This window comes from Tauraco erythrolophus, chromosome 4 (genome assembly GCF_009769465.1).
Source record: "Tauraco erythrolophus isolate bTauEry1 chromosome 4, bTauEry1.pri, whole genome shotgun sequence".
Lineage (NCBI taxonomy): Eukaryota > Metazoa > Chordata > Aves > Musophagiformes > Musophagidae > Tauraco > Tauraco erythrolophus.
Window position 1 is genome coordinate 27,005,721 of NC_141468.1, and position 22,050 is coordinate 27,027,770.

At 39.9% G+C, this 22,050-nt stretch overlaps 1 protein-coding gene across 1 annotated transcript in view; it reads right to left on the reverse strand.

Moving 5' to 3' along the window:
• Positions 1-22,050, reverse strand: part of PTPRZ1 (protein tyrosine phosphatase receptor type Z1) — a 104,341-nt gene that overhangs the window by 65,635 nt on the left and 16,656 nt on the right. Inside the window, exon 3 of the mRNA XM_086609909.1 lies at positions 691-870. Coding sequence (XP_086466035.1) covers positions 691-870 — 180 coding nt within the window. The remainder of the gene's footprint in view (positions 1-690; positions 871-22,050) is intronic.

Consider the following 22,050-nt stretch of genomic DNA (forward strand, 5'->3'; position numbering starts at 1 on the left):
TATAGCAAAGTGGTTGCAAAAAGATTTGTCTGACAATGTAAATGCCACCATAAGCTTCTTTCACAGCTGGAAGAAATAGGCACTTGTAGGCATAAATCACTTTGTTCAAAAATACATTTTTACGATAGGTAAGACAAATCAGATCATAAAAGCACCTATTTCTCTTCTTTGACTGTAAGAAGTCTAAGAGAGTAATTCAGACACAAGTGTCTACATTATAGATATCTATATGTAGGTGAGATGAATCCCATCCTGAGTTTTTTGAAACCACAACTCATCCATGAAGTGCTTCCAGATGAATAGCTAATTTATCCATACTTTTAAAAATCAATTTTTGTATACTTCTCACAGATTCTAGATTATGTAGTAATAGTTATAATTCTTTCATAGCAAATGCTGAATTACTGTTTAGCTTCAGCGAAGTGCTCATGATGGAGTGATAGATAGATAGATAGGATGATGTGATTGCTTTGGCTCTATCTGTGCACATAATTTTCATTTGTGTTTTAGTGATTTCTCTATTATGCTTGGCTATTGTCATCATCTGTTTTTTTCATATAATGGATAAATTCAGAATGCGCAAGGTAAGGAAAAGTGAAATGAAAATGTTTCATTAAAAGTCCTTGATTGTCCATCTTATGTCACTCTTCCAACCTCATTTAACTCCAAACATGAAATCTGACTTTTTACCTGTTTTGCCAGTGTTGCGAATGAATGTATCTTCCAAAGTTTCCTTTTCCCATCCATGGAATTTAAGTTTCTTCAGATTCACATTTACCTGGGTAAGATCTTCATCTATATTAATAGGAGATTGTTTGGCACCATTGCAGGCTGGATATTTCTTTCCCCAGTTCTTTTGGTTCAAAGTTCCTAGAAATCAAAACATTTAGGGTAAATACATTTAAAACCTAAACTGGCATCCATGTATTTTTTAACGTGGGAAAGTTAAAATACAGTTTGCAATCTGTGATCAGTGCATCTATCTGCCCTTCTTTTAGGCCTCATCTGTTGCAGTACTTAGCTCACCTACCGTTGCATCTTACCTTCAAAAGTACGTTGAACTGTTGAACATCCTACCTTCACTTTTTGACCATTTTAGACATCATACTTACATGCTTATGAATCTCTAGGGAAAGCAGAAAGCAGTAAAAAAACCCCTCACACACAATATACAGAAATAATAAATAAAACAGGGAGGGGGGGAGCCTTCATGTGAAAGAAACTGGAATTCAAAAAAACCTTGGGAATTACTACAAAACCCTCCTCTCCAAATAACTCTTTTATAATCATATGAATGTCATTAACCTTCCTTCTGCCTAATGAAGCCAGCTATCCAACAAGATTTTTAAATAAATAAAAGCAATAAGATCTTAAAAAAAAAAAAAATCCTCACACAGAGGGAAAAAGGTAAAGCGATTCTACCCAGAGAAAGGAAAAAGGTTAGTGATGCTCTGGCTGGAGAGCCTGGCTGTACGGCTCGCCTTTGCCCGTGGAGGGCCACGCACACACACTTCAGCCATCTCCTTTTGCAGAGAGCAGGCAGGAGGTCCTGCGCTGCAGCACGGCACCTTCTCCAGGGCACAGAGGTTGCATTTCAGTGTGGACAGTTCAGACACAGAGAACACGGACACAGACGGCATGTCCTTCACCAAAGACTTGATTATTTTCCGTAAGAAATGCTCAAGTGCTCTACAGATCTGTGTGAGGGGTTAGCAGCTGCTCCGAGAATCTTTAGATTATACAATGTAGTAATATAAATAATACAATATTTTGTGTATGTTTCTGTGTTTGCATACATAGAAATATTTCTTCCTGATGGGGAATTCTGGTAACACTCCAAAAGGCTAATTAAAACCAAGAGTTGACTGCACAGACCTAAGAAAATATAATTGCTTCAGTTAGCTTCCCACTTACTAGTAGTTACGAGCTAATATTAGTGCATCCAATGCACATACTTGAATCCTACTAGACGTGTTGAAATGAGCCAGTGCTCATTTACAGGCTGCTGCGCTACATCCAAGTCTGTCAGTGGAAGATTTGCTGTATTGCACCCCAGGCAAGGCCAGCCCTCAGATTGCACTCAGAAAACTCAGAGAGAGGAGGAGAGATGCAGCCAGTCCTGTAACCATGACAATAGGCAGTAATACAAGACGCTAATCTGAGCAGCTACCTACCTAGAAACAAACCTGAGCTAAATTATTCAACAAGTATCAAGTCAAGATAGTTACCAGTATCACCTCACCACATCAGAATTACTGCAGGTCAGAAGGTATACAAACCCATCTACTTCTTGTAAACAGCAACAGAAGAAACTGTTAGGCACAACAGCCAAGCAAACCAAAACGAGTTGAAGTCACAGGGTTTTGAATCTGAATATCCTGCAGGTGAGGATTAGAGCCCAGCACTGAGCAAGCAGTGGACCCCTTGGGAATGCCCATGGGGTAAGCTTCCAGCTCATCCTCAAGTCATGCTTGCCCTGGACGTTTGCTGTGAGTTATAGTTTACTATCTGGACAAATAATGCAATATCCTGATTTCCTAAGAAAAGAGTGGCTAGTATTTAATCTTCTCTCTTAAAAGCTTCCCTTAATAAATTCTGAGCCCAAGGTGACCAAAACTTGGAGATGAATCTGCTCAGATCTTCTAGAGTGAATTTTCTAACAAATATTGAATGCTTTTAAAACCATAAAAAGCCACTTTTATTTAAATATAAATTAGACTAATTAATTTTTTTAATATAAAACCCTCCAAACAGGGTCAGACAGGACAGAAATAACAATTCTCAGCTTGTCCTGTGCATCCTTGCAGACAGGCCCTTGTTTCCAGATCTGCTTTCAGCCAGCTCAGTGATTTTCCAAGCTGCAGTAAACTCTTTAGAGACCTCCCTGGCTCTTGGAAAGTCTCTGCTAGTTTGGGCCAGGCCCGCTGCCCATAGCTATCCCTCAGAGTTAGGCTGTACTCCCATTATGTGTTCTGTCCCTATTGCTCCTTCCTTTTGCCACAGCCCAGGACTTCCTCAGGCTCTTGCTGTTGCCCCAAGGCAGTATAGATTTCCTTTCTCTTTCCATTGACATACCCACTCTCATGGCTCACCTGCAGTCTCTACTTCAGGACATGACCACAATTTTTTTTTCCAACACGCATTTCCCTTATTCTGCTCCTTCCACCACTGACATTAGAACTGACTGAAAATCCTACTCTTTTCTCTCTCCCACCAGTGTACTTTTGGCTACTTTCTTCCATGTTTCTTTTGATGAATGCCATTATCCCATTTTTGCATCTTCCCTTTAAATTCCCTACTATCCACTATCACACTCAATAAAAACAAATACATTAAAATTAAAGAAACAATAATCTTCCAACTTTCACATTTTCATATTTTGTGGTTTTGTTATGTAGAACATAAATTCTTCAACTTGATAGTCATTATCTGTGCCTTAGTGTCTAATGTAAAAAATTCCTAGCATGAAGCTAATGATAACAATAGTAGTCTTGGCTCATCCCAGACAACAGTGTCGTGCCAACACTGTAATCCATCACAACAGCCTGAGCTGGGACACGTGGAATTACGTAGGATGCTGGCTGTAGGCAGTACAGTAATGCTGTGCTGACCAAGGAAGTTTGTTTTTTCATTCCGGATGTGAAGCTTTTCATAGATATTGCCAGAAAGAAATGAGGGAAATTAGAAGGCTTGGTGAGATGAAGAACATTATTTCCTGTTCCCCAGAAAGGGGAACAAACCCATGAGATGAGCTTGCTAAAAAGATTTGATAATGTTCTGCCTTTCTATCATGTAGAAACAAAGGCAATGCAGTCAAGAAAGTGATTATAATAAAAAGATTCTCCTTTCATAAAGAATTTCATTGTTTACACCTTACTGAAATCTTACAGCATCTATGAATCCTTAAGCCCCAAAGAAAGTTTTAGAACAGTGATTTTCATGTAATTACATATCGTTAAACACTTACCAGTAGTCATGGTAAGAAGCTGATCTATGTATATTATTTATGAAAAGATACAAATACTGTTTCAGCTACTCGCTAGTTGTCAAAAAGAAAAATATCTATCCTATCTGTGTGAATGATAGCTTGAAATCAACCAAGGATAGATGAAAAGTATTTCATGGTTGCAGAGGACAAGAGACAAAACTTCCAGCTATGACGAATTAACTGAATGTGCCAAATCAATGCTCCTGCTGGCAAATCTGAATAGGTATTTGACAATTTTTAATCAGTTTTCTTCTTTGTTGTCCAGCAGCTGGTGTAGCTGAAAAAGCTACGTAAGCAAAGAGCACTATTTTACTGCTTGCCAGTCACAGAAGTACAAGTGATTTCAGCACTGAGAAACACAGGCAATGTGGAAGCTCACTTTCTAAAGTAAAAATTAGATTGAGCTCAGCAATGAGGAACAAGATCTGTGTACATTTTGCATGTCAAGAGGAAAATCACACTTGCATAACTACTGAGAAGTTGCTGCATTGATCAAAAGCTGTGGAAAGAAACATACAGGAGATCAATAGCAGGCTCCGGTCTGGGGCAGGAACGAGGAATTCCAGAAGAAGCTGGAGTTCAGTCAAGATGATCCAAATTACATTTTAGCAGCATGTTTATGCATAAATCCTGCAAATGTTGGAGTACATAATGGTTGTGTCTATATTAGCAAGTAGTGCAGGCCAATATGAGTGGATTTATGAAGCAAAACAGTTGGCATTGAGGACCAGATGTCCATACCATATGTCTTTCAGAAGGTTTTTACCTCAGCCTAGCTCTGTCTGGTCCCATGGGCTGAATGTCCATCGGCTGCTGAAGTGCATTAGGTAAGTTCCTGCAGCACAGCTCCTGCTTAATACCAGTTGAGATTAACTTACGTCACAGACTGTGAGATAACTCTACCTGGCGGACCACAGCTTGGCAAGTGGGGAGCAGCCAGGAGGTTTGCTTCAGAAGTCCACTTCCAGTTCTGAATCTGAAGCATTAATGTAACTGCAGCCAGTGTAGGCAGCAGGCGGTGAAACTGCTGCAGTTTACATGACTTGCAGAAAGCCAAAGTAAAAGCGAAAGAACCAAATGTTTTTAAACAAGAGCAGATTGGTTTACTGTAGGTGTTATGATGGAAATCATAAATCAAAGCAGTGCCAGCCATTTTGAAAAATATTGTTGAAACTAAGCTTCGAAAATGAATTCCCTCAAACTGTGCTTTGGAAATCTGAGGAGATTAAAAATGTGCACGATATATCTTGAAAAGCGCAGAGAGCAAGCAATGTTTGTCAAAGCTGTCAGCTCTGAAGAAGTAACTCACAATTCACAATGAATGAAAACGAGCCTGAACACAGCAGATTATAAGATAATGGAAGATTGCCTATACCATAACCTTTACCGCTCTTGCCCAGGGCAGAATGTCCAAAGAAAACTTTCCTAGCCTTTCTTTCTAGTAAATGTTCATATCTAACTCTGCTCCTCATCCTTAGCCTCAGTGATCCCATCCCTGTAACAAGCATCTAATTTTCATTTCGTCCTCCACTTCTATCTGCTGCTGTTTTTAGAAGATCTGGCCCACAAGGTGTTACTGCACTTCTGTCTTTTGTAAAAATACTTGAAAGAAAAGCATCTGTCAGACAACTCTGTGTGTCGGTATCCCATGCAAGCAGAAAGAGTGAGCAGAGCTGAAGACAAGCTGTGAAACTGAGTGGGCTGTGGTCCTCCCAGCCACTTGTCAGGAAAGGGATTTCTCAGCGTGCTCACACACTACTATGTGCATGTCTGCTGGGTTGTAAACCTTCATTACAAGTACTGCTGTTTACTACTATGTACTGGTATTGGCTGAATGTAATATATAACTTAGGAAAAACAGAAGATATCTTTTTAAATCAATGGAAAATATACATAAAGGACTTAAAACGTAACCTCAAATCCCATGAATGGGATTCTGAATACGTGAAACAAACACTCCGCATTTTTTCTTTGTACTGAATATGGATGTAGTTTCTGAAGGAATATGATCTTAAAAATAATGCTTTGGGCTTTATGGGGTTAATACCGATGTCAGAAAATTGCATTAGTGAGAAGATATGTATTACCTGGAAAATTCTACTTCCCAGCACTTCACTTTAGTAACTGTTGTTATGACATCACAGTTTGCCACCTTAGCTCTTATTAGGATCATGTTTCTCATGAATGGGCATACTCCTAGCATGTGCCTCCTCAGGAATTATAAGAAGCTCTAGCTTTAACAACAGTTACAGAAAAAGAAATGCTTTAAATATTGGTGAAGAAGCCATACTTCCTTCACAAGTGTAAGCTTTGAAACACAGGGAGGTTAATATCATCACTGTTAGATATCTCCTGTTAGATAGAAACAGGGATACGACATAAGACCACGTAAGTTTTAGACCCTAATCAGTAACAGAGTATAAACACTGCTTCTCAAACTGGCAATAATGGGTAGTATAGAAATAATCATACGTCTGATGCAAGTTTTCCATTGCTCCTACCTCATAAATATTTCATGATTTAAACTGATGTGAAACCTAGGGTTTATGTTATAGATGAAAGACAGGAGAAAAGGGAGATGGATTCTTTGCCTCTATTTAATTTCTTCCTCTCTATTTTTCATCAACTTTTGCTTTCACAATGACATCATTACTTTTATAAATATAGATTGGACACATACAGGAGATGAAGGATATCCCCTCTGTGTCAACTGTTAATAATGGATTTGCCTTATCAAAAATGTTATTGACTTACTACTTTGAAGCATTAAGTGATTTTGAGTTGGTTTTTTTAGAGCGAACAAATTTTAATCTAAGATATGAGAAATCAGAAATAAGGGCATGAAAAGATGTGGGTTCTTATAATGGGACAAAGTTTAAATTTAGATGTCCAATCAATACAGCTCTGAACACCAAACTGTAGAGCTATTCTTTTTTCTCCCCTTTATTTTTGTTTGACTATTTAGATAGTACATCCGAACTGGATGAACAGAGGAGATGGAGATCAACAAAGCTCAGGATGCTTCAAAGCATTAATAGCTATGGCATTTAGCTTATTACCAAAAGTTGTACAAGGAAGTCTCTAATCTTGTAAGGCAGAAGAATTTCAATTCACATTCTGGATGAGTGCACTACTGGCCCAGAGAGAAGTACTGTCAATACTAATCTTGTGAATGTTACCATATCTCATATTACAAAGGTCATGACATAACACACCACATTCTAGGGAATGTTTTGGTCATCAAAAAAATGGAAGGCTTAAGTTTTACATATTACTGAGTAGAAGACAACATTTCTGCTTCATCTTGATCTTCATTGTAAGGATTTTCGGATTTTCTGTGCTTCCCCTCCAAAAGCCCCAATTATCCCCACAGCCTGTTCATGATTAGTCTCATAAAATTTATAAAAAATCTTGAAATTGAAAAAGCCCGGACTTTAATAGATGAAATTACTTGTAGGACAGAGTCACAACTACAGAGAAGGAGTTTTGTCTTCCCAGTTTGGACTTAGCCAGTTATTATGCATGTGTCATGGTTTGATGTGGAGGGGGGCTGGTTCTGGGGGCAGGAGAGGGGTTTTGCTCCCTGCGACCTCCCCGGTTTTGGAACCGGGTTAGGCTTAGTTCTGGCCACCAGATCAGACTGCCATCCCCCTCGGGGTTGAGCCAATAGGGCGCCTCTGCGAATTGCCCTATTTAAGTCAGGACAAAGGAACCGGAAAAGGTGCTTTGCCCAAGATCGAGCAGAGAAGGGAGGAGGGCACTGCCCCCGCTCCCTGGCTCCCGGCCGGGCGGCTGCCTACGTCGGGCCGGCGCCGCCCACGGAGAATGGCGGCGGCGGAGCCAGCTGGGGAACTCGGGGGCACCCCACTCCCGGGGTGCCCACTGGGCTGAGTTCACCTGGAGAGGACTGAGATCTGAGAGAAGCAGCCGCATCGACAGCAGGTCAGTGAGGATGGAGCAGGAGGAGGTGCCGGAGCCGAGTTTCCCCTGCGGCTGATGGTGAGATAGCAGGCGGCCCCCCTGCAACCAGGACGGCCTCGGTGGAGCAGAGACCCACTTGCAGCCCGTGGGGAGAAGATGCCTGAGCCTGAGGATGGTCGTGTTGGGGTGCACGACAAGGCAGAGCGGCATCTGGAGTCTGCGTGACGACCCACGCCGGAGCCAGTGGCTACAGCTCCCTAAGTATCCGAGACTGTGGTAAAGCCCACACCGGAGCAATCTGTGGGGAAGGATTGTTTCCAGTGGGCTGGACTCATGCTGGAGAAGTTTGTGGATTTTTCCTCATGGGTAGGGGATCCATTGGAGCAGGGGAAAAGGGTGTAAGGACTCCTCCTCCTTTAAGAAAGAAGCAGCAGTAACAGCACGGAATGAACTGACCTGCACCCCCCCAGTCCCTGCCCCCTGTGCTGCCGGGGGGAGGAGGTAGAGCCGGGAGGAAAAGGAAAGGGAGGGGGAAGGTGTCGGTTTTAAGATCTGGTTTTGTTTCTTTCTGTCCTCTTGAGTAATCGGTTTTGTTTCCCTTTGTCCTTCTAAGTAATCATTAATAAACTGTTTTGCTTCAAGAAAGCCCTGTCTGTTTTGCCCAGGACCATGGTTGGTGGGTGCTCCCTCTGTTCTTGTCTCAACCCTCAGTCCCTTTGTTTTTTTTTTTCTCTCCTCTCTACTTTACTGGAGAAGGAGAGACTGTGTGAGTTTTAGTTGCTGGATTAGCCTAAAACCACGACAGCATGTCTCAGTGATTTAATTGCTTGTGGGTTTTCCAGGACTGGATTGCTTGCCAATGTCTAGGTCAAGTGTTCAAGAAAGAAATTATACTCGTTATGTTAAAGAGTCAGTCCACAGAGTAACTTGATGGCCACTCCAAAAAAGTTTAATAGCGTTTAAACCTACAAAGCTCAACACTAATATGGTAACTTGCTTTTAAATGAACAGAAGCCAAATATATTTTATCCCATGGATTGTTCTGGCACACATACAATGACAGAGAAATGAATGCAATACATCTTCTTTCTACAGGGTGTAATATTTCAAACAAAGGAGACAGAATCAAAAAAAATTCCTAGTTGCTGTTTAGTGTCCTATTTGTCTTTTTGTATCTAAGTATCAGCATACCTACATTGTATTCTCTGTATTGTCTGTATGTGCACACAAAAAAGACAATACGTACTATATAAGCACTGACAAAAATGGACTTTTCCTGAGGATAATACCCTAAAAGATGGCATAGCACTAACCTGACTTCAGCTGAAGTCTGGTAAGTTCATCTCCTTGTTCCTCATCTGAACTGTGTTGGACCACTAAACCCTTATTAAAATCTAACTTGGAAGGTGAGTCAGGAAAATTCTGATGAAACATTTTGTTATCTTCAGATTATTACATCCTTCTTTCATCTTTTGTTTATTTATTTCAACTTTATGCGTCCTTCACATCTCCAGTCACTGAGACATTGTTCAGTAAAATAACCGAAAAGTAATTGAGTGAGAAAAATGTTTTGTTTTTTCACTTTATCCCCACAGAAAAAATAACAACTATCAGATAGAAAAAATTACAGTTGTTGAAATACAATGGAAAACTGTAATCAGTATTATTAATACAGTGGCTGTCTGGTGATTTTTCTTCCGAGGAGTCAGTCTGATAATGATTCATAGTCAGACTAAGTGAATTACTGAGCAAAATGCGTAGGAGGATAAATGCCAATGGACAACTTTCTTTCAACATAGCAACTGTTTGCTGTTCCTCTTCTTCTTTCATTCCCTGATAAATCTGGCCATTGCAGGCTAGTTTGAAAATATACAATCAAACACATCTATGCCAGAGAAATGCAGATTATCACTGATGCTCCATTTGCAGTGCACTCAATGGGATAGCTGTTTAGACTAGGAGAATCATTATGGGAGAAACTCAGTCAACATCTTAAGACACCTCTTTTCTATTATTCTCATCCCATTGCTCCTGAATTTGCATATAAGTGCTGCTAGAGAATCATGTAGCAATATATAATGCAAACTTGCCAAGTAATTTTTTATAATTAATGTAGTGTTAAAATCTAAGCTGTATTTTTCAAGTAAGTATTAAGTAGAGGAAATTTGGTAGAGTGCCAAACAGGAAAATGTCCAGTAAAAAAGAAATACATTCTTCCTCCTGTTTTTATTTTATTTTTGACAATATGTGAAGCCCTAATTGGAAGTCCTGAATCCTTCCAAACCTTGCTCCAAGGAACTCAAGCTGTAGCAATGATTTCCTTTACCTTTAGTAATACTTAAGATCATGAAGGGCCACGAAGATGATCCGAGGGCTGGAGCAACTCTGCTATGATGACAGGCTGAGAGAGTTGGGGCTGTTCGGCCTGGAGAAGAGAAGGCTCCAGCGTGATCTTATAGCAGCTTTCCAGTACCTAAAGGGGGCCTACAGGAAAGCTGGAGAGGGACTTTTTACAAGGGCGTGTAGTAATAGGACAAGGGGCAATGGATTCAAACTGAAAGAGGGGAGATTTAGATTAGATCTAACGAAGAAATTTTTTACATTGAGTGTGGTGACGCAGTGGAACAGGTTGCCCAGAGAAGTTGTAGATGCCCCATCCCTGGAAGTGTTCAAGGCCAGGTTGGATGAGGCTTTGGACAACCTGGTGTAGTGGAGGATTTCTCTGCCCATGGCAGGGGGGTTGGAAATAGATGATCTTTGAGGTCCCTTCCAACCCTAACCATTCTATGATTCTACGATTCTATGAAACTGAATACAACACTATTGAATGACAAACATCATTCCAAGACCACAAATAACCAGAGCTGAAAACAGAACTGGAATACATGGAGCTGACTCACTTTTAGGCTAAGAAATAGGCAATGCCTTTTGGCCAGCACTGAGGAACACAGCCTATGACTTCATTTCATGTACTCTACAGTTGCATTTTTTTTCATGCTGGATATCACAGAATTAGCTGTCAATTTTGTGTCACAGCAATATTAAAGGCCTATTTGGTCTTGCACAAGAAGAGGACTCCCACCTGCTTTTGAGCTGTTTGGCATACTGCTAGAAAGGAAGGATGAATAAAATGGGAAGTTCGCAGGCTTTGTCCTCTAAAGCCACCCTGATTTGGAAAATAAAAGCAACAGCTTTCCAACATGGTACAGCCCCATCGCAGTACTCCCTGGAAGTAAAGTTTACTCCCAAACTTATAGCTACTGCACAGAGAACAAGTAGATGTATATCATCTTTCTGTTGATGCATATAAGCATAAAGGAAGCTTATGGAGGTATCTCCCTCTGCCCCATATCATGCAAGCGCCACTCTATTAGAAATGTAATGGCTGCATATGACAAAAACTGCATAGACTCAAAGCTTGCAGCAATTTTAAACAGACCAAAAAAATTAACTTTAACGGACCACCAGCTGGAGTAAAGAGAGAGGAAACAATAACCTACATCAAATGTAGCATTTAGTATCTGCCCGACAAGTGATAGTTGATGTAGTCCCAGGAGATGAGCACAATGAAACAGCAAGAAACCTCATTTTTGCCCAAGTACAGATCACCATCTAAGTCTAACGGATTGCACTATGATGGGCTTCATGTTTCACTCCTCATTACTACAAGGTAGACTCTGCTGTATTTTAGAAATTATCTTGGGTGGCAGAACGAGGCGCTCAGTAAAGACACAAAATGTAATGATGAATTTTGAAAGAGAGCAGGTAATTTCCTACTTCTCGGCTTCTCAATAGGTGAACAGATCTAACAATATTGGCTTTTAATGAGCAAATCAATATGATTTACTTTTCTCTCCTGTTGTGGTATGACCTCCCTCTCTCCTCCACTCCACTTCTCCCCTTTCCTCTTTCCTTCTTCCCTCCTTTCCTCCCTTTCTTCTCTCTTTTCTCCCTCCCTCCTGGACCATTAAATGTTAATGAGCAGTCTGCTTAGTTCCATGAAAAGTCCCGCGGTGGTATACCACAGGGGCACTTTTCCTTGTTGCCAAACACACACATTATTATGTTGCTATCACCTAGGAAAATAACTTCTGTCAGTACTAGCCTATCTGCAAGAATAATACATCTCATAAAGGCCACAGTCATAAGTTCGATCCAAAGCCTGCTGAAGTACATAAATAAATCACAAGTAGTTTCTCTGGGCTTTGGATCAGATTGGCTGTGCATACATAAAAAAATCACTACTGAACAACACTAGTGGAACCTTGGACACAAAAAATTCCACAAATAGCCATGAAAAAAGGTTGGCCTTTACTCTTGAATAGCAAAAAGGCATTTATTTTGACTGTGAAGAATAACATAAAGATCCTGAAAAGTAAGGACTAGACAGAAATAATCCAAAACAATACAAGTATAAGGATAAAAGAGTACTGGATTACATCACTGCCCAGTCAGTCCAGCAGCTGCCAGCAGATAAATTACCCTAATGTCCAAAAGGACACAGAAGTAATTCTGGTTTTTTGCTGCCCAGGTTCTCATTTTTACAGAGCTTCAATTTTTATAAAATGAAGCTTTAACATACCTCCAGAAGAACATAATACCACAGAAAGTAGGATTTCTTTTAGCATCTTTTAGCAGGATTTAGTATCACACTTCTATGGGAATTTCAATACATATTATGTTTGCATAATGGTAAGGATAAGAGGAGGCGATGGGTAGGAATTTGTTATATAGTATTATATTGAGCCATATGGATTTCTTACACAGAGCTATAGCTGAATGAATGCTTATCTACACAATTTCTTATCATATTTTATTTTTTTACTTTAGAAAGCCAATTCTAGTTCATAGAAAGGCTCTTTAGCAAGGATTTTGACTGCAATAGCAAAAACTTTAATTCTCTTTCCCTCTCCTTCCCAAAATAAAAGATAATCCTACAAAAAATGTCAAAAAACAAACCTCTCCTAACATTCCATAAACCTTCCTGCACGAATGGTATTACTTTATTTGGACTACGCAGAATTTCTGTGTTATCATTACACTTTTGATCTGTCCACAGACTTTATAACAAATACTTTCAGAACTGCCATAGCAATGTCAGTGGATGTATATGACTCTTCCTCTGATAACATTCCATGTTAAATTTAAATAATACTATTATGTGATTAGTCTTTTTTTGAGACTATCATATCCTCAAAAACACTCTTTACCAACTCTTCCGCTGAGTAAGGTTTTACCCAGCCTTGATGTGGTAACAGCATTATGTAAATTACATAGTAGATATCTCTTCCCAGTATTTCTTCCACAAATATGTTGTGGGAATCTCTTTTTTTCCATCACAGATCTATAAAAAGGTCTAACCAGCTTTTAAAATCTTTCATTATTAAGAACTTTCAAAGTCACTTTCAATGCTGAGTAGTTATTCTTAAGACTGCACAGTTAAAAGCTATTGAGCAGTAGGTGTAACTCACCTTGGGTGAAGAACTCACTGTCCACTAATAGTATTTACCTTTATAGCTTTTCCATTCTACCCTGTAGTGGAAAATGAAATGAGGATGGAAGCAGCATTAACTGCTACAGAGGCACACACTTAATTCATGCATCTCTGGGCAACTGTGGTCTCACATCTATCTCACTCGGCCAGTAAGTACTTGTCCCTCTGTGAGTCTTGTGATAAAACTGGCCTAAAACGCCTCGAGCCTGTTAGGAGCACTGCTTTTTACTTAATATTTTCTGACACTAAGAATTAATTCATTGTACTGCGTGTATTGAGAAACTAATAGAAACTATTGCCTAACCCACTCCCTCTGAGCCAAAAGTTCACAGTAGAGATTCCAGTTTTCCTATCAACATTGCTTTAAATTCACTAATCTCTTTAACGGCTTAGTATTTTTTTTTTCTTTTTTATCTATGGCTAATACATAGAACAATCAATTTCCATGAAGATTTGTGTCATCGTTTCTCTTCTTCTTTTCTCTGTGGAGAAAAAAACATTCTCCTTTCATTTCTATACATAGGAAAGTAGAAGAGGATCAGAAGAGCGTGTTACTTACTTTCTTCACATTGTTACCAGGGACCAAATATGTAGGGTATTTTTTACCACCTGCAAATACAGTCTTTATTTCTTTTTATTAAGTAAACCATTCAAGGTGGAACAGATCTAGCACATTTTATCAGAGCTGGATAAATTAAAGATTTCCCAGATGTTTCCTAGTTAATTAACCTATTTTAAGCGGGAAGTTCCTACAGCAGGAGCAAGAGGAACACATGGTATTCCTGACACATTAACATCATCTAACCATCAAACCTCTTCCTAGTGCAGAGGAGCAATTATCTTCTGCCACAGAGTTATGCTTTCATTCACATAAAGGAAATTAGCCAGTTCTAAGATGGGACTGGACGCACACAAATGACTTAAGTACCAAGTAATCCCAAGTATACAACAATCCCAACATTTCTAGATTTGTGGAGAGTTTCTATAGAAAAAGTTTTAGTGAAATTTTATCTACTGCTGCTTCTCCCTTCCCTTCCCTCCCACCCTCTTGGTGGAAAGTATCAATTTTGTGCTCAGGAAAATATTTCTTCTACCCTAAACATATTCTGACCAAAGTCTATATCAAATGATGATGTCTAAGTCCTATATTCTCAAACAAGAAACTCAGACGGCACATAAAAAATGATAATCAAGAAAATCAGAGAAGAAAACCTCACCTAGGTTATGTATAAACCAATCACTTACTGTTTTAAAACACTTTTTCTTTTTCTTTTTTTTTTTCTGGAAGAACATCCCTTGTGCTGTGCACTATACGCCACAGTGTATGTGTCACAGTGTCACAGTGTTCTCATTCCTTGAGGACCTGTGTATGACTTTTCCCTGATCAGGGCAGCTGCGGATAACCAATGTAGGCATTGATTGCAATTGGGATGGAAAGTATGGCAAAAGATTATGATGGTTAAAGAGGCGGTACAAGGGTGGATTTAAGCTAAGGCGTATCGCAGAGGAAAGGCATACTGAAACATAAATACAGCATCTATCTCTCTTGGTATAGTTTTGAAGATATGAAAAGATTAGTCTCACTCGTGAATGACTTGCATGACATTTACACAGATATTTCATTCTGAAAGGGCTGATCAAAAAACCCTGCAGGTGAATTATATGATTCTTCTGCATCAATTCTAAGACAGGGAATAACATATTACATCTGAAAAAGGTGGGAGCTCGGGGGCGGGAACACAAGGCAAAAGCACTATGTAAAGAAAGTTTCTGAGAAATTGCAACGACAGCTTCTTGCATATGTAATTGTGAAATCTTTTCTAAATTATTTCTCTCCGCTGTAGGCAGTAACAAACCTTCTTTTCATGAGAACCAGCTTTATCTTGGAATAATACCCAGAATCTCCTGTTTCCAGTATAGCCTACCTCTCTGTGAGGAAACATCAAATCTAGAAGACTCAGTGAGTGGAGTTTCCATGGAATTGTTTCTGCAAAGAAAAGATGTTTTTGACTTCACAGAAAATATTGCCAGTCTGAGACTGTGAGTCACAGGAGATCTGTTGAAAACGAGTTTTTTTTCTACGTTGCCTCTTCACTTTTGCTAATATCCTGTTACATCGCGCTTTTGATAAATAATTCCTTGACTGGTGGTTGTTTTCAAAACGCTTATTCTGTGGAGACTTGCCATACAAACTTGTACTGAGACTCGCTCACCCTTGCCATCTCTTATCTTGCCATGTTCTTGTATTTCTTTCCTTCTCAAGTTTAATAATGTCTTTTGTGTGAGACTCTTACTCAGAATCACAGAACCACAGAATGGTTTAGAATGGAAGTAACCTCTGGAGGTTGCTGTCCAATCCTCTTGCTGAAACAAGGTCACCTACAGTCAGTTGCACAGGATCATGTTTAGACAGCTTTTGAGTATCTCCAAGGATGGAGACTCTACAATCTCTCTGGGCAACCTGTGCCAGTGCTGAATCACTCTCACAGGTAAAAAATGTTTCCTGATGTTCAGAGGTAACCTCCTCTGCCTTCACTGGACTCTCTCCAATATGTCCACATCTCTCTTGTACTGAGGAGCCCAGAACACACACCTGTACATCCAGGTGTAGCCCCACCAGGGCTGAGGGGAAGGATCACCTTTGCTGACCTGCTGGCAACACTCTTCCTAATGCAGCTCAGACTATCATTAACCTTTATTTTGCTGCAAGGGCACGTTGATGACTTATGTTCAACTTGGTGTGCACCAGGAGTCTCAGGTCCTTTTCTGCAAAGCTGCTTTCCAGTTGGTTGGCCCCCAATATATACTAATGCCTGAGGTTGTTCCTCAGGTGCAGGACTTGGTGCTTTCCCTTGTGGAACTACGTAAGGTCCCTGTCAGCCCCTTTCTCCAGGCTGCTGAGGTCCCTCAGCGCTTCTCGCAGTTTTGTATCATCAGCAAACTTGCTGAGGGTACACTCTGCCCCATCATTTAGATCACTGAAGAAGATATACAGTAATACCATTTTCCCATTATGCTGGATCATGTAAAGAATAAATAATATGATTTGTGAAGCCAAGTCAGAATGAAAACCTCTTCACCAGAGCTGCATAAGCTATACCAGAGCTTAGAGCTCCAGGGCATTACAAGTCTTCTGTGTGGTCATACTGGGCACCCCATGTCATTTATGGCATCCACATGACCTGGGGATGAGTTGTGCATACTGCTCCACAGGTTAGAAAATGATCTTCCATCACCAGATTGGCAACGTCAGTAAGTGGAGTCTGAAGAGCACTGTCCTTGCCAGCCTCTGTGCTGAGAACCTGTAATATTACTGACATCCTGCCAAAGCAAAATACTAATGGACACTGTGAGGGACTCATGATACTAGCATTCAGTCTCACATCAAGGAGGTTTTTTGTTGACAATTGTGTCCTTGTCTCACTTCTTAGCTGAGCAGAATTTAATTAAAACACATTTCCTGAGAACATTTGATTGCTGTTCAAATAATCCTCAGCTTGTGGGCACAGAGTACTAAGGGAGCTTTACTCCCTACTCTTGTACGCTCTGCATTCCTGTGCCATTTGACTTGACTGCAGCTGTACATCTGCATAAAGTCACCCCTTCGGATTAGGTATGACAAGTCCCTGTTCCATCATAACTAGAGCCCACTGGAAGACTGTAAAGCATGATCTTGCCTTTAATGTGGTACCTAATTTAATTTGGTATTAGGACAAACTCTTAGTTGCATAAAATAAATATTGCCATTACACATACCACAATGGTTCCCTTGTTAATGCTGCTGATTGCTAAAAGTTTGGCAGTTGCATTTCTCCAGATGTGCTACTTAAATGGCCACTTAGGACAGAGAATTTCCATCCTCTGCCTTATACAGATAGTTCTCATCCTTGTACATACTGGGCATTTGATGGAGCATCAACATATAAGATCCTACTCTATTTTAATGGGTTTTGAAAACAAAATGTTTCTTTACAAATATTGCAGGAAACAAAGTGGCATCAGCAGTATAGTGCTGTCTCCTTTGTATCTGGCCAGGACTGAAATGGTGGTAGCTGACATTGAAAACAAATTTACCAATTTTCAGCTGTGTTGGTCTAATGAGTGCTTAAGGGATACCTTATGGGGGAACTAAAGAAAGGAAGAACTTGCATTCAGGAAGGGCGATTAGTGTTGTGGGTTCCTGCGAAGCGTTAACTTGACAGCCATGCACAAGTCAACAGAATTTTTGTTCTCTCCTCCCTACTAGGGGTATTGTTTCAAAGAGGGTCATTGGTTTGCAAGTCTGGCATCTACTTACATTGTTTAAAAATCTTACAAGACCCCCATTAGAATAATGGGTCCTGACATATATTTCCTAATTTGCTGTATGATATAACTACTGTGGACAACTGTAATCATACTCCAACTGCTGTTTTAGAAAGAGGTTTTTAAAAAATTGTCCCATTGATCTGAGATATAATCTGCATCTGTGATGGTATAAACAATATGTCTTGTGGGATGAAAGCATTAACATTTTATTAATAACTCCTCACACAGCCTCCTCCATGAGCTGTGGAATGTAAAAACAATCTTCATTGAAGCAAAAGATGAAAAATAAGAAGTGGATATGTAAATAACCTTTAAGAAACATTTTGCCATTTCAACATTTCATAACATGCATTTCTGCTGAAGATTTTAGCTTTTGAACTGCACATTTGCTGCCCTGCGTAGAGTTTAAAGGACGCTTGCTGCCAACTTGAAACCTGGTCAGTTATTTTCAAGAAAATCAGATTACTTGGTTTGAGGGATCAACCTTTGACGTTTGACAATCCCATTGTCTATTTTTAAAGGATGTTTTTCTCCTGAGCATCCATATGCTATAGTTTCACTCAAACAAAAAGAGGAAACTGAGAGGGAAAATGCATGGAATTTCTTGGCCATCGCTCTGTGCCAGTGCACAGGCTTAATGAGATACATCTAATGCAACTGGTGAAACACGCAACACAGCTGAAAATGAAAGGACTTGCAGGGGGAGATCCAGTGTTTATAAATTAAGTGCCTCTTTCTCTTCATTGGCTATATTGAAGGCAGGCACCTTTCAAAGGGAAGTCCAATCTGTCCAGTTCAATTGGTTCTCTCTTAATGGTAATGGGGATGATGGCCACAGATAATATACAGCTGCCTCTGCCCTACTGGGTAGAGCACAGGGTGAGGAAGCAGTGACTTCAGTTCTTGGGTTCATTCTTCCTGAAGGAGTTACATCAAGACTTTAGGAAAAGGCCTAACCAGTAAAAGAAAGTGACTGCCCATTCCAAAAAGGCTGGGCTGCTGTGGCCTCTGGGCAGCAAGAAACCTCAGCTCTCAAGGTGACAAGAAGTCTGACTTTCATGTTGTGGTTATAGCATTTAGTGGAGGGGAAGGAGGGCAAGGGAACAGCTTGAAGTCTGATCTCTCCTTTTAGGTCTGTTTTTTGCCTTTTATTCAGAGACAATCTAATCTGAGAAGTGAGAAAGCTGCGTATGCAACCTCAATTCCAGTGAGCTGCACAATTTGCAAGAAAATTGCACCATACTGCAGGAAGATGAAAGGAACTGTAGGAGGTTAAATAGAGTAGTCACAGTTCATGTAGGAGCCTACAACTTTAGAGACTGTAAGCTGTAAACTTTGGAGTGTGTAAGATGGAGAGTGCAAATAGATAAAAAGAAATCTGAATGTATTTCAAAAGGGCACTATAACAGAAAAGTATTGTTTGACAGTATATTTCATTTCACTTTAATTAATAGCACTGGATGCTTCCTTTAAATACAAAAAACCCAACAAATGATACTGGAGCCCGACGAACATGATATGATGCACTTATGCAGAGACAGACAGCCCTACTCCTCATACACACCAGCACTTCTGTGCTCTGCTTCCAGAAAAAGGCCAGTGACTTCTGACAACTAGAATAGCCACTTCATGCATTATAGAAAGATGTCAGAGGAAAAAAGAAAGATGTTTGGGAAGTGACAGTGGTATTTTCCTGACTGCATCTCTGTCTTTAAATCAGCAAGTACAGAAGCCTGTAAATTGCAGCCTATTCAGTTCCCAGCAACCTCAAGGGACTGCTTAGCTAGAATCAGGTCCTAAATGTGTGTATCATTATATCTTAGGTTAAAAGAGCATCTACTTAAATGTACCCCTATAATGTGTCGACTTATTATAAAAGCACACACAAAACTCATACAATTACGTGATTGCTCTGGGCTGCTCAGCAAACAGTAAGTGGTTTGTGTTTTAAAGAACATATACAAATGGGTGATGAGGATATGCAGGTGCAAGTCTGACATTTAAAAAAGTGATAACAACTGTTTTTTCTAGATCTGCTATTGTTGAGTTGGTTTTGTTTGTAACTATTCCACCTCTAGGCACATATTCTGGCTCCATTATGCAGTATCATTATGACACACAAAAGAAACCTAACATTATCCTCCCAGGGACACGGATTCATCATACACCATGGTACAGTCACCTCTGGGAATATTGTAAGTAACTCATCAGCTAGGCAGAAAGCAATAAAGTGTGACATGAAGGAAACCAATTCACCAAGGACAAATGCTTGAGCACCAATGATGCACCGTGCTGCTTGAAGGAAGCTGTGGAGGTGTTCTGAGACAGCACACTGATTTCTCATCATGTTAATGTTAAACGTGAATGCTAGGACAAATACGGAGTGTCCACTAGAAGCCATTAGTTGGGTGAACAGGTGATGCTGCGCTGCTGCATTGCTATGGCAGGGCTGTTAAAGGCTTTATGAAACGACAGGCTCTGCTAGTCCACGCTGTGCCCACAAATACAAAGGCTAAAAGCAGTACAAATGCAGAACAGCTGACCCTTGGGCTGTTCCGACAGGAATGTCAGCAGATTCCAGCTGTTGACAGTCCAGCTAGTCAGAGCTGTTCAGCAGCACAAGAAAGAGCGAGCTGCCAGCCTGCAGTGCTCTACTATAAAGAGCTTATCTCCTAGACAGAAGCAATGAGCATGCATGACCGGAGGCTTGCAGTAGTCCAAGAGATAGAAAACGAAATCAATTTAATCTCAAATTGTCTGCAAAAAATGTCTGAAGAAAAGCAAAACACTTTTTAATGTCCATGCAAAGAAAATTACTTTGGGTTTCAAAATGAGATCCACAAGCTTTGGAGAAGTAAGTGATTGATAAAACTTACAAAAAGTTATGAACTTAAGAGTTACAAGAAATGTTACATGTCAGATTTGAATTGTAGGGGCAAACCAGACAAGCCCTCGAAACAAGTCTGAGTGGCTTAAGAAGTTACTGCCCTCTCACAGAAGTTTCTATCCCATTGGATCCTTCTGTGTTTCCATTTAAAAAAATTACAGTAGTCTAAATCACCTAGATAGCATTAAATTAATTCAACACATATTTTATGTCAGAGAGCAGTGGTAGAAGCTTGCCCCAGAAACACTTGCTCTAGACAGAAAGTGAGTTGATAAAATAAAAGCTACCTCATCCTTCTAGGTTCCAGATCCAAAATGAGGACGTATTAGGGCTTTCAAAGAAAAGACTGTCTTCTTTTTTTTTTTTTTTTTTCCAGAAGAGAGAAGTTATACATTTTTCTGGGTCTCCTTATAAAAACCACATTTTTGTCCGGAATACTCCTTGCACTCTTTCCTCCCATAGCCTCAAATAGTCAAAAATGGGGAAATGATCTAGCATAGAAAATAATTTTCTTAGACAAATGGTTAACGATTAACAAAGCAGTAAAGCATTGAAAATCTGCGTAACTTCAGGAATGGTTGGCAGCATTTTATTTGTCTACACAACAACATATACACTAGGTAATGTCTGAAAGATGATTAAATAGGGTGCTAAGTTGCCCCAAAGCATCACAGATGTGTAAGACTGAAAGGTCATCTGAGTCCTTTCTTTCATTACAGGATCAAGTACAATTAGACTATCCCTCACTAATGCTTGTCTTCCCCATTTTTTTTGAAAGAGCTTCAATGACAATAATATTCCGCAGCCTTCCTAAGCAGCCTGAGTTCAGCTCTTCTCAAAGTTAGTTCTTCCTAATGTTGCACCTAGACCTTCTCTTCTGCAAATAAAATGGATTCATCCTTGTCACTTCAGTGGAATGGAGAGCAACTGATCACTTTATAACAACTTTTAAATATTTGAAGACTGTTATCATAACTCCTTTTTCTATACTAACTTATTTCCCTCAGTATTTCCAAGGAATTTGGGCTTTCTTGGACCCTCATCATTCTTTTTTCTTCTTCTCGGGACCTTCTCTTAACTTGTCACTGTCTTTTCTACAAGTGTGCAGCCCAAGAATGAATATAGAAGCACAGCTGAGACCTTCCTAGTGATAAGTAGAGCAGAATAATTGCCTCCCATGCCTTATACATCATTCCTGTTAATTCACCTCAAAATGAGACTGACTTTTTTGCAACAACAGCATATTGTTAATTCAGATGCAATTACAGCTAACTGCCATATAGCCACCTAACCAGACAGTGCTCATTTTCCATCTATATGCTTGATTTTCTTTCCCAATGGGAGTATTTTGTGATTACTGTTACCATTGTATTGACAGATTCTATTTGACTGATTTCAGAACATTTCTCCAATTCATCAAGCTTATTTTGAGTTCTGATTATGTCACCAAAA